General features: G+C 61.2%; 1 protein-coding gene across 1 annotated transcript; it reads right to left on the bottom strand.

The window, feature by feature from the left end:
* Positions 1-2,548: 2,548 nt before the first annotated feature.
* LOC105823622 (integral membrane protein DGCR2/IDD-like) lies at positions 2,549-9,914 on the bottom strand. Its single transcript, XM_012660870.1, has 4 exons — positions 9,842-9,914; positions 7,677-8,024; positions 6,561-6,797; positions 2,549-5,118 (listed from the first exon to the last, which is right to left on the bottom strand). The coding sequence occupies exons 1-4, from the start codon at positions 9,912-9,914 to the stop codon at positions 4,862-4,864; spliced, it is 915 nt and encodes a 304-aa protein (XP_012516324.1). The 3' UTR covers positions 2,549-4,861.
* Positions 9,915-11,718: the final 1,804 nt, after the last annotated feature.

The following is an 11,718-nucleotide window of genomic DNA, read 5'->3' as shown; positions in this document are numbered from 1 at the left end:
TGTCCGTGGGGGCCCCTGACCGCTGGTGCTGACCCGTATGGCCATCTTGCTCCAGGGTCCGCAGGCCTGGAGGGGCCCAGTCGTGGCCGTGGAAGATGAAGGGCCCGAGGGGGCATCCTGCTGGACCAGGTGGAGGTCGACGTCGATGGGGGGCTGGGCTGGGCCCCCACGGGCAGGGGCTTCTTCCAGTGGGTGGGGCCTGAGGGAACAAGGTCTGGGCTCTACAGAGGGGGGTCAGGGAAGCAGCCGGGGGTGCACAGAGGAGGTTGGCCCCCGCACACCCAGAGAATAGCCCAGCCTCAGAAAATTGCTCCCTGCTCCCCCTAAACACCTGGACAGGTCATAATGTTCCTCTTCCCTCCAGCCCTGCCCCTGCCCCAGCCACCTAGTCTGCAGGCACACTGCCCCCAGGGAGAGGGGGGCAGGAAGGTCTCCTAGGACGTGGTCGCACATCCACACTGGAACCTCCACCATGTCATGTACACGCTCACAGACGCTGGACACACAGACCCCAGCAGGCCCAGACACACACACAGGGACGGTCACACGCATGCTGCCTGGTGCCGGGTCACTGGACTACAGATGGGAACCTGCAGAAACCACAGAGCATGGTGTGCACACTGCCTCTTGGCCACTATCGCACCACTGGCACGTGCTCTGGTGGCCCTGTGCAGCCTGCACAACTCTGTCCTCACCACACTTTGGATCCTGGGACTCGTAGCGCCGGGCACCTGCAGACAGTGGGCAGGGGACGGAGCTGAGAGACCGGGCATCTGGGCCCTCTCCAAGCCCCAGCCCAGCCCAGGGCCAAGAATGGGGAGCAAGGCTTAGGCCAGGGGAGGCCAGCGTGCAGCCCGCTCTCCTGTCACCCCAACCCCAGTATCTCCCTCCCCGAGGGCAGGAGCTAAGGGGTGGCAGCGAGCCGCAAGAGAGGGTAGATTCAAGACCAGATGGGCAGCGTCCCAGTGCTCACCCTCAGAGTCTGCAAGCACCAGCTGCTGCACCGCGAGGAAAGGGAGCACGATGCCAGGGGCCCGCGTGGCGCAGCAGCAGCCACGGCTGGGAAGGACTAGCCACAGAGCAGGCTGCTGGCCAGGCTGCTCCATACCCACTAGTAGGGTGGGCTGGGGGCATAGCTAAGTCCTGTGGGCTCTCTGGGGTCCAGGGGGCGGCGCCAGGCAGGGCCCCTAGGGAGGGAGAGCGCTCCAGACTCCCCAGCGCCCGCTCTGAGCCAGGGCTGCGCTGCGCTGCATGCCAGCAACAACACTGGCGTCGAGGAGGGGTTGTCCTGTTATCACTCCCACTTACAGTTGAGGAAACAGGCCGGGGACCAGGAGTGACGTGCCAAAGCCACCAGCAAGGAAGGAAGTTCAAAGGGTGAGGGCACCTTGGATCCCAGCGCCCTTGACTTGGGTGGTAGAGATGGGAGGGGGCGTAGGAGGATGTCCCTCGCCTCCTGTGGGCCCAGGACCCCCACTCCCACCCAGGACCACAGCCTCCCTCCTACTGCGCCCCCTGCGCATCCAGGGCCCAGGTGGGTCCCTGCGGGAGGGGCGAGGAGGGGACACTTCTGCATCCTGTGCCTCTTTCCAATCGCCAGAGGGTCAGGTGCTTCCCATTTTGGGGAAAGGGGTGAGGGGCGCTGTCCGCGGCGCCGTGACCCACCGCCTGTTCCAGCAGGTATGTTGGGGATAAGGGGCCGCCTCCTTATAGCTCCCGTCCCTATCAAGGGACTTACCGGTTCCTTTCTTAACCCCTCCCCTTCCTCCTGCCTCACCTGGAGCGTGGTGGCAGGGTGAGATCACACTTCCCCAGCCAGGAGGGAAAGGCTGGGTTAGGAGGCCAGCAGAGAACCCCCTTCCCATGGGGTTGGGTTGCCTGGGTGCCCTCTGGTCCTTGTTTTATGAGTGGGACGTTTATGGAAAGGACCACTGTCAGGGAACAGAAGGGTCTAAGGAGCCCCTGTGCTGGCCCCTGGCTTCCGTAGATGGTCCAGCTCCCCCACCCACTCATCACCAGTCACCTGGTCTGCCACAGCCCCAACTCTACTGAGCCTTCCCAACAGTTGAGCTGGACAGGCCTCCCAGCTCAGGCCTCACCCACAGGCCCTTAGGACGCACTGGCAGACCCCCAAGGCCCACAGAATGGGCCTGAGCCCCCTCCCCATCTCGCACCCCCAGGAGGGCCAGGCCGTGCTGGGACACCGGGTGGCCAGGACTGCAGGGAGGAGCTGCTTACAGCCACCTGAGTGGAGGGGGCTTAGAGGAGGGGATGGGGGGCCAAGTTCTAAGCGCCTCCCCGCCCGCCACCCCACGCAGGCTCCCAGATGGTTAGGGTGGCGGCCTGGCAAAGCAGAGGACTGTGCAGACCCGTGCGGGTCAGCCACGCTTGCCGAGGCGGCGCAGGGCCTGCTGCTCTCCCTGCCTGGCCCTCAGACCACGGGGGCTCGGGCCTGCTGAGAGGTGGGTGCCCCGGCCACTCACCCCACAGCCTGTGGCAGCTCTGGGGGTGGGTCACACCAAGGACTGATCACACCTCTTCCAGAACACAAGTTTATTTGGCATTTGGATGAAATGGTTCTCACAGCATCTTAGGAAAAGAATTAGTGCCAACCCAACCAAAAATAAACCCAAACTAAAAACCCTTAGTGAAAGGAAAACATAAAAAACAGGCATTGAGACAATGTACAGTATCAAATTCCACCTCTCAAGGCAGGTCAGAGGGCACCTGGTCTCAGAACAGCGGCAGGGCAGTGCCAGGGAGGCGGCCCTCCCAGAAGCGTGCCTGTCCCTTCCCCCGTCCCTCCGGGGTCCCAGAGGGCAGGGCACCCCTCCCAGGAGCTCCAGCCTCAACAAAGGCCACCTCAGGACTCTTCCCAGCCTGGCCAGGACTGGAAGGTCTTGCAAAGGGTGGCACTCTGGGTGATAGCGTGGGGCAGACGGGCAGGCCCCAGCTCTGCACGCAGGCCTTCTGCCCAGCCCAGGCCGCCACTGGGCTGAGCTCGTGGGGAGGCCTGACGAGGGGAGGGACCCCTGGCGACCAGAGTGCACCCTTGGGCCCAGCCTGACAGTCTGGAGCGAGCCGACGGTCGGCAGCCTCCGTGGTCCACTCTGGGCCCCTTCCTCACCGCCTGCTGGACGCCTGACTGGCCCCAACAGTCTCTCGGTCCCCAAAGGTAGCTTCCTAGCCCCACACATCTCGTGCCAGCTGCCCTCACCGCACACAGGTCCTGACGCCCCTCAGGACGCCTGCCGGTCGCCCAGTACCAGCATCACTCGAGACTGCTGCTCTGAAACCTGGCGCAGTGGGGGCAGGACGCGCTTCCTGCTTTGTCCTCAGCAGCTGGGCACGGCCCCTGGGGCCAGGACTCAACTCTCATGGGAAGTAGCAGCCCTTCAGCCAGGGGAGCGGGCCTCACCGCACGCGGCCTCCAGGACAGGCAGTTCAGTGACGAAACTCATAGCTCTGGCACAAGGTCAAGTCTGTGGGCAGCTGTGGAGTCTCAGTCCTCACGGGATGGACAAAACGGGCCTGAGAACGTGCCTGGACTGCGCAGAGTCCGTCACTGCACAGCAGCGCATGCTCCCGCCGGTCCTCTGCACAGCTGTCCTCGTGGTGGGGAAAGACCTCGAGCGAGACACGGAGCAGGGAGAGGGCAGGGCAGACGCAGCGGCCCAGGAGAGCCAAGTTCCCGCGCACCCCATCGCCTGCAAACACGCGCACACACGCACGCACGCACACACTCGTGCACACAAACACGGATCCAGACATTCAACGTAGAAAAGATATGCATGTGCTAAAAATCGCACAGAACCCGCTTAATCTCCAAACCTCAGAAATGCTAAAGGCCCCGTGTCAGGACACAAGACGCGGTCCAGGAGCAGGCAACAGGGTCCCTCGGGCAAAAGGCCCCCAGGCAGGGAACCAAGCACCCAGCGCTGCTGAGGGGGGCGGGGGCGCATGTGGCCACTGGGCTCGGCGGTGGCGGTGGCGCAGGGAGTGGACTTTCGGGAGATGGACACAGCCCGGGATGTCGGTTCAGCCACCCGCCCCCCAGAAACAACCCTTTATGGCACAGATGAGGCGGGGAGGAGCAGGCCAAGCCCAAGGACCATTCAACAGGGGCGGGGCCCAGAGCGCCAGAGTGTGGACAGGAGCTGGCTCAGGCCCCAGCACCCCCGGCATCCAGGGCCTCAGCCTGACTCCAGGCGAGCCGCACACAGCACTGCGGGGGACACCAGTGGGGGGGCGTCGGGCTTCCTGCCACAGAGCTGAGCTTCGTGGGGCCCAGCTGTGAAGACAGAGCCGAGAGGTCAACCTCCTTCCAAGCTCCCTTCTCAGGAGCCAGGCCCGGGCCAGCCCTGGCCCAGGGCAGGGTCACCTTGACGCTCATAGCCGGGCCCGCGGGGCCGTCTCCCCTGAAGCAGATCCCTGCCACACCATGCGGACAGTCAGAAGTGCCGTCCTGATGGGGCCAGGGGGGCAGTCCTGGCAGCCCCTGCCCAGCTCGCCCCAGGGCTCGGTGCGGCTGGCAGACTTCTCTGGACGCGCACTGCACGAGCGAGCCCGCCGAGTGCCGTCCGGCCACGGCCCACAGTGCCTTCTTCCCTGCCTCTGAAGCACGTGGTCTGAGCAAACTCCATCACTCTTCCGCCACCTGAAAAGGAGAAGGTGGCCCACAGCTCTGCGTGTCTCTGGAGCCCTCAGGGACTCGGTGCAGCGCTCCTCCCTGGCCTGCGGTCGGCGGGTGTGCTGCAGTGCGGGGGTCCAGGCTGAGGCTGGGTCCTTCAAGTTTCCCACAGGGACTGGTGTTTTGACAGCAGACGGGTGCTCACAGCCCGCTGGACACGGGCCGGGCCGTCTATACCATGGTGTTGAGGGAGCTGCGGCTGTGGCGGCCGGCCCCTGGCAGTGCCTCTGCAGCCGGGGCACTCCCACTCTGGGCAGGGTCGGGGGGCACGAGCAGGGCACTGCTGCTGTCGGCGGAGTCTTCCAGGTCTGCCAGAGAGGCCCCCGAAGTGCGCAGAGGCTGTTCCAGGCACCGGGACAACGAAGCTTCACTGCCACCATCCCCTGGGGTTGGCAGGCTGGTCTCCGGGGGCTCGAAAGCATCGTCGTCTGCAGGGGGAGACAGGGGTGTCAGAGGCAGGTGCAGGCCTGGTACTGGGGGCAGGGCAGAACTGGAGGAAGCCCCTCCTGCTTGAACACCCCAAGGTGGCTCTCTGGGCCTCAGATTCTGAAGGGAGCCCCCAACACAGGCTCTGTCGTGCACACTGCTCCCCGTGGCCGGGCACCTGGTGTGGGCGAGGTGCAGGGCGCAGCCCGCACCGCAGACACGTGTGAGGCAGGGCGGTGCACTGACAGAGCCCCCGGAACTAAGGGTGCCAGAGGGAAACCCGGCAGCCTCAGCGGGGTTGACCTGGGCGGGAAGGCGGCGCATTTGATGTCGGGGAGTTATTGGGTCAAAGTGGGCGGGGAGCACTCAGTGCTGCGGCTGGAACGCGCAGCCCGGGCGCGGCAGCAGGGTCAGAGCAGGAGCCCAGCGAACTGCACGGCGTCTGCAGGAAGCTCCGGTCCGAGGGAGGCTCCGTCCGGCCTGCTCCTCGTGACCACGGGCGTCTCCGAGAACAGATGGCAGCGGCCTCAGCGACACCGCCCTGCCCTGCGTGCCGCCCACAGGCCCCAGCCCTGCCTCATTGCCCAGCCCATGGCGGCGTCTGGGCCCGGCTGCCACCCAGCAGCAGCCCTTGCAGGGAGCTTGTCCTGCTCTGGCCCCTAAGGGAAGACTGTGACATCCGTGTCACAGGGCAGGGGTCACGTCCACGTCTTTGCTGCACACCCAGACCACACGGGAGCTGCGTCGCTGACCAGACGGACAAACGGGACTAAGACCGTTCAGCGCGCAGCCCTGCCTCCCGATGTCCGTCCTGCTGAGGCAGGGGACAAGTGAGGAGCCAGCGCCTCGGGGACACTGCCTCAACTGCACCATGGCTGCGCCAGAGGGCGCGGCGCACAGGGAGACGGGATGGGATGCCCATGTCCTTGCTCAGGGACAGGCCAGGCGATGGAGGGAGGGGCACGCGACTCTCCTTCGCTACGCAGCCCTGTGGGGACTGATTCTGGTGCCAGAAGGGTGACACGGAACAGGCGCTTTCTTCCCACCTCACAGAGCTGCCTCCAGACATGGCGGGGGACTGTCACCATGGTGTCTCTGTAGCACATGTGTCTACACACCCAAGTGATCGGTCCTGGGTCTGGGCCAAGCCTGTACTGGTGACCACCAGGGCCCGGCTCCGCAGCTCACCTCAGACTGGCCCAAGGGCTGCCGGCTCAGACTGGCCCAAGGGCTGCCGGCTCGCAGGTGCTCGCGGAGGGAGAGGAGGAAAGGGGGCCCCAGGCCCTCCGCACAGCCAACTCAGGGAAAGCCTTACAGGGAAAACCAAAGAGAAGGCCAGAAAGAAGTGGGGTCCCCAGGCCCCTGGAGCTGGGAGGGCCACTGGGCGGTGGCCCCACAGGCCAGACTGCTTGACAACAAGGTGTTCCCTCCCGGGGGCAGGCACCTGCGGGGTCATAGAACATGCCATCCGGGTCGATGGAGGCCTCGTAGGGCGGCGGGGGGTCGTCGGGCTGGTCGATGTCTGGGTACTTGTAAGCTGTGTAGGGAGGCGGAGGGTCGTGGAAATGGAAGGTCCCGCCTTCTCCGTCGTCAGAAAGATGCAGCGGGGTGAGGCCTGTGCCGAACCCGTCTGGGCCGTAATCAAAGCCGGGGATCCTGCGGCCGAGGTTGAAGTGGTGCACTGGGCCGCCAAAGCGGGGGACAAAACAGTGCTGTGTCACTGGGCGGTGGCCACCTGGCTCCTGAGCCCCCATTCTGAGGCTAGGCCTCTGTCCCTGAGGGCCACATGCTGTGCCCAGCGGCCCACCTGTCAGCCCACAAAAGACCCCCGACATGGCCGGAAGACACGGCCGGAACCTTCCACCCTCACCCACATGCAACCTGTCCCTCTGTCCTGACGCTGCCACCGCTGGGCCAGGCCTCGGGACTGTCCACACCCCTCCAGCTGCCAGAGGCCTGAGCTCTGCCCCCGCTACGGCTCGGTGAGAATAGGAGCTTCTCGGCAAGAACGTTCCTGGCCCACGGGCGAGGAACCAGAACCCCAGCGACACGTGGCCTCCAAACCCGGGAGGCGCTGGGGGCCCTACAGCAGCCGGCGAGCTCCCCCCGCCCGTCTCCACTGCTCCCGTCCCGCCCTGTGCTGGGCAGAGGAGCTCATGGAGACAAGGGTGAATGGCTGGGGCGCGGGTCACTGCGGAGGGGTCTTTGGCTGGGCTTGGTGCACTCCTGAGGAAGTCAGGTTGAGTAGGGTGGGCCCCTTGCTCCAAGCCTCCTAGTGGCCACCAGTGTCACTGCTCCTCCCCAGCAGGTGGCCCACGCCCAGGGCCCACGCCACTGCAGAAGGTGATGTCCCGTCTAAATGCACCGTGCTGCCCTTCCTGCTGCCAGGCACAGAGGGGGTGGGGTGGAAAGGGAAGCCCCGGCGCCTCCTGCTGCGGGGAGAGGGCCCACCCCTCCTGCCAGGGCAGCTCTACCTTGAGGGGACCATGGCTTAGGGCAGGGGAGACCTAGACCTTGGCTGGGGCCGGGGCTGGTGCTGTGGCCCGTGGAGGGCACTCACAGTTGGCTCCAATCAGGGACTCGATGCGCTCCCGGCGCCTCTGGCGCAGCCGGTGGACCATGAAGAGCAGCAGCGACAAGATGAGGAAGGAGGAGATGCAGCTGACCACCAGACGCATGCCGCTGGCCATGGAGTCGAACAGGCTGTTGCCATCTGTCGGGGGGAGGAAGGAACCTGCTGCTCTGGGAAGGGGGCCATGGCCCTCCTGCCCAGGCCCACCGTGGGGATGAGGAGCATTTGTTCCCGACTTCCTACACCTGACAATCTTAGGATAGATGGTGAAACAAAGCCACCCAAAATCAAAAATGTTGTGAAAACACCAAAAGCAGAAAAGTGAATCACAGGTCTCTAGGCGACAGCCCCTGTGGCCTGTGCTCTGCCCTCTGAAGAGCTCCAGGCCTCAGACCCGCCAATGCCTGAGCAAGGAAGTGGTGTCTTCTGTCCTAGGACTGGCACTTCTAGGCCGTGTGCAAGTAGCTGTGTGCCCAGGTGCGGCTGGGGAGCGACCCTCCTGCAGAAGCCACACACCCTGCTCCAGGTGCTGTGCTGTGCACAAGGTGAGGGGCAGTGGTGCCCACTCGATGGCTGGGCCTTTGGGGCCTGCCTTCTGCCTGAGGCCTGCAGCCACTCAGAGACGGTGCTCGGGTGCCCAGCAAGGAGGAGCCAGGGGAGGCCAGGCAGCCGCTCCGTCGCTGAGCCGGCCGGGTGGGCAGGGGTCTCACGACGGGAGCTGCTGGCAGGGGTAGAGCGTGGCTGACATCCTCCCTGCAGAGCTTAGCCCGGGGCAGCTGCTGTGGGGAGGACAGGCCACAGGGAAGGAGCGTGGCGTGTCAGGAAGCCAGTGAGGAGGCGCATGTGGCATCAGAGAATGAAGTGGACTGGGCAGTGACAGATGGGGAGAAGGGACAGCACAGGGTATATGTGGGACCTGGATGTGCCACGACTCACTGATGGACTAAGAGGGGGACAGCGAGGCCCTGTTGGTGGCTGCGCAGGGGCTGGGAGCAGCCGCAGTGTCCAACACCCGCTGGGGACAGGCTTACAAAGGCCGGTCAACTCAGGTATCGTTTCACAGATGAGCATCCACCTCAGCCAGGAGTGACACTGGCACCTCAACCCTCAACAAGCTGTCCCAGAGAAAACACCCCCAATCGCACCCAGCCCCAGCACACACGGTGACCAGCGCTCAGACATCCCAGGACAGCCTCCGCCACACACGCACGCGACGCTGGGCCCCCCAGGCCCCCGCCCAGCCATACCAGGCAAACGACGCACGCTGGGCAGACCTGGCGCCCCCGCCTTGCTGGGTGAGTGCAGGGAGGCGCCACGAGGCTGGGGTCCAGCTGGGCTGGAGACCAAAAACCAAGAGGTCCCAGATGTGGCACCTTCCTCAGGTCTCCTGGGACGCCCCGTCTTTCCAACTCTTTAGTGGTCACCACTGGGAGGGCGGGTGCTACTGGCATTTAGCAGGCGGAGGCCAGGGGTGTGGCTCGACATCCTACTGTGCACACGACAGCCGCCACACACGGTATTGGGTCCAAGATGTCATCAGTGCTGAGGTGGAGACAATCCCCCGCCCTGACCCAGCGCGGCGCACACTGAGGCTTGTCAGGTGCTCCCTGTGAGCTGCAGCGGTGGGACGGAGACTGTGCACGTGGTGCCAGCGTGGAGGGACAGTGCTGTACTGGCCGAGCACTGGTGATGCAGCTGGCATTTCCACGTGCTCTTGACCTCAATGGACTGGCAATTCGCACAAAGTCACAGTGCGATGGAACCAGGAAGTGGTCCCAGAAGCGTTTGTCTCCATAGACCCAGGGTGGAGGCCAGGAGGCTTCAGGAGATGGGTGACCTGTCAGCTTCTAGAAGCAAGAGGACCCCACATGGGCAGGGACCCTGCTGAGCTTCAGGAAGAGCTAGGGCTGGCCACTCCCACCTCCACATCCTCCACAGGCAGGACCCCAATAAGACACTTCGCAGCCCACGTGTCAGTGGCCAGACTTCCAGAGCTCTCACACCACTCCTGCTGGCTCGGGCCACTCCATCCCCCTAGACGGCAGAGCTCACGCCCGCCCTCCTCCCACGGGGCCAGAAAGCATCTCCAAAAGCTCTGTTTGCTGCTGATGACACTTGGGCAGTAAACGTGTGAGAAGGATACATCCTCTCACCAATCAGCTGCTTTCTTAATGTCTCCTCCAGCCTCAGGGAACACTTCATCCCTGTCGGTGGGACAAAGTCCATCACCCCGGGGTCTGGCCAGGTGTCTGTTAATTGGAGGCCAGCTCAGAGATACCAGAGGAAGTAGCCCCTTTGCAATGACTAACCCTTAATCAATTCTGAAATAAACCCAAGGACATGGTCAAGGTTCCCAGCCATTCCTCCATGACAGAGAATAGAAGCATCTCTCAGGACCAAGCCACTTGGAGTCAAGCACAAAGAAGAGAGCCTGTCCCAGGAGCCAGGGGCCCAGAGGGCTCACAACATGGCTGGGCCCTCCATGGGGCTCTGGACAGTGCAGATGGGGTTGTCTTCTGTCTTCTAGCTACTGCTAGGTTCCCAGAAAGGGGACACATCCTGCTGCGGTAGACACTGCTGGAACTGAAGGTGTCCTGAAGTCCACCTGGCCTGACCCTTGACCTGATGCCTGGACCACTCCCCGTCCAGGTAGCTGCCTGGCCTGTGCATGAAGAGCTCCAGTGACAAGGAGCTCACAGTCTCACTGAGCTTGGTTACACAGCAACAGTTTCAAAGTCTTTGTCAGAGATGGCAGGTGGAGCAAAAGAGGTCATGTCCTTGGGTTCGCAAGACCTTTGCCTGATTTGTGTTTTGCAGATATTCTTTTTGCTTTTTGCTTCCGTCAGCGGCTTGTCTTTTCATTTCCTTAACAGGGTCTTCCGAAGAGAAGATGTTTCCAATTTTGATGAAGTCTAATTTATCAATTTTTTATTTTAAGGATCATGCTAAAAATGTTGCCTATCCTATGGTCACAAAGATTTCTCTCCTATGTTTTCTTCTAGAAGTTTTACAGTTTAAGGTTCTACACTCAGGTCTATGGCATTTAGAGTACATTTTAAATACAGTAGGAGGTGTAAGGTTCTTATTCTTTGCATACAGATGTTGAACTGTCCCAGCACCATTTGTTGAAAGACTGTCCTTTTCCTAGTGAACTGCCTTTGCACCTTCGTCAAAGATCATTTGACCATATGGTGTAGGACTGTTTCTGGACTATTCTGTTCCAGCGATCTATGCGTCTATTCTTCCATCAACACCAAACTGTTCTGGTTAACTATGGCTGTACAGTAAGTCATGAGTTGGGTAGCATCAATCTTCCAACTTCTTTCTTTATAAAAACGGTTTTGGCTATTCTAACTCCTTTGCCTTTCCATGTAATTTTATACTCAGCTTGTCAGTGCCTACAAAAAAGTCTGCTGGAATTTTGGTTGAGATTGCACTGAATCTGCAATTTGGGAAGAATTAACCTCCTAATGATACTGAGCCGCCTAATCGATGAACATGGTATATCTTTCCTTTTATTTAGGCCTTTGACTTTTTTCACCAGTTTTTTAGTTTGTAACAAACAGAAAAAATGTACACATATTTTATGAGATTTATAACTAAGTATTTCATGTTTTGTTTTTGGTGCTATTATAAATGGTACTTTCTTAAAATTTCAATTTCTAACTATTACAGGTAGATTATGTAAATACGGTGGATTTTTGTACATTGATCTTACATCTGGAGACCTTGCTAATCACATTTATTAATTCTACTAACTTTCCTGTAGATTCTCTGGGATATTCTGTGCAATCGTGTCATTTGCAAAGAGAGATGGCTTCATTTCTTCCCCTCTGGTCTGGATGCCTTTTCATTTCTTCTTGCCTTCTGCCACTGGCTGTGACCTCGAGTATAACGATGAAGAGCATGGAAGAGCAGATACTCTTGCCCTGTTGGAAGGGATACTCTGAAGTTTAACACCTGAGATCCTGTTCCCAAAGTCTCAATGACAGTATCTCCGTTCTTGATGCGATATGGGCACTTCCCAGGA

The sequence above is a fragment of the Propithecus coquereli genome, unplaced genomic scaffold, assembly GCF_000956105.1.
Source record: "Propithecus coquereli isolate 6110/MARCELLA unplaced genomic scaffold, Pcoq_1.0 Scaffold686, whole genome shotgun sequence".
Classification (NCBI taxonomy): Eukaryota; Metazoa; Chordata; class Mammalia; order Primates; family Indriidae; genus Propithecus; species Propithecus coquereli.
This window is presented reverse-complemented; position numbering and strand designations above follow the sequence as displayed.

Coding starts and splice junctions, on each gene's coding strand:
- LOC105823622 (XM_012660870.1), bottom strand. CDS start 9,914: ATGGACTTTGTCCCACCGACAGGGATGAAGTGTTCCCTGAGGCTGGAG. Junction 8,025..9,841: donor ATTAAGAAAGCAGCTGATTG/GTGAGAGGATGT, acceptor GCTGTCGCCTAG/AGACCTGTGATTCACTTTTC. Junction 6,798..7,676: donor GTCCCTGATTGGAGCCAACT/GTGAGTGCCCTC, acceptor TTGGCGGCCCAG/TGCACCACTTCAACCTCGGC.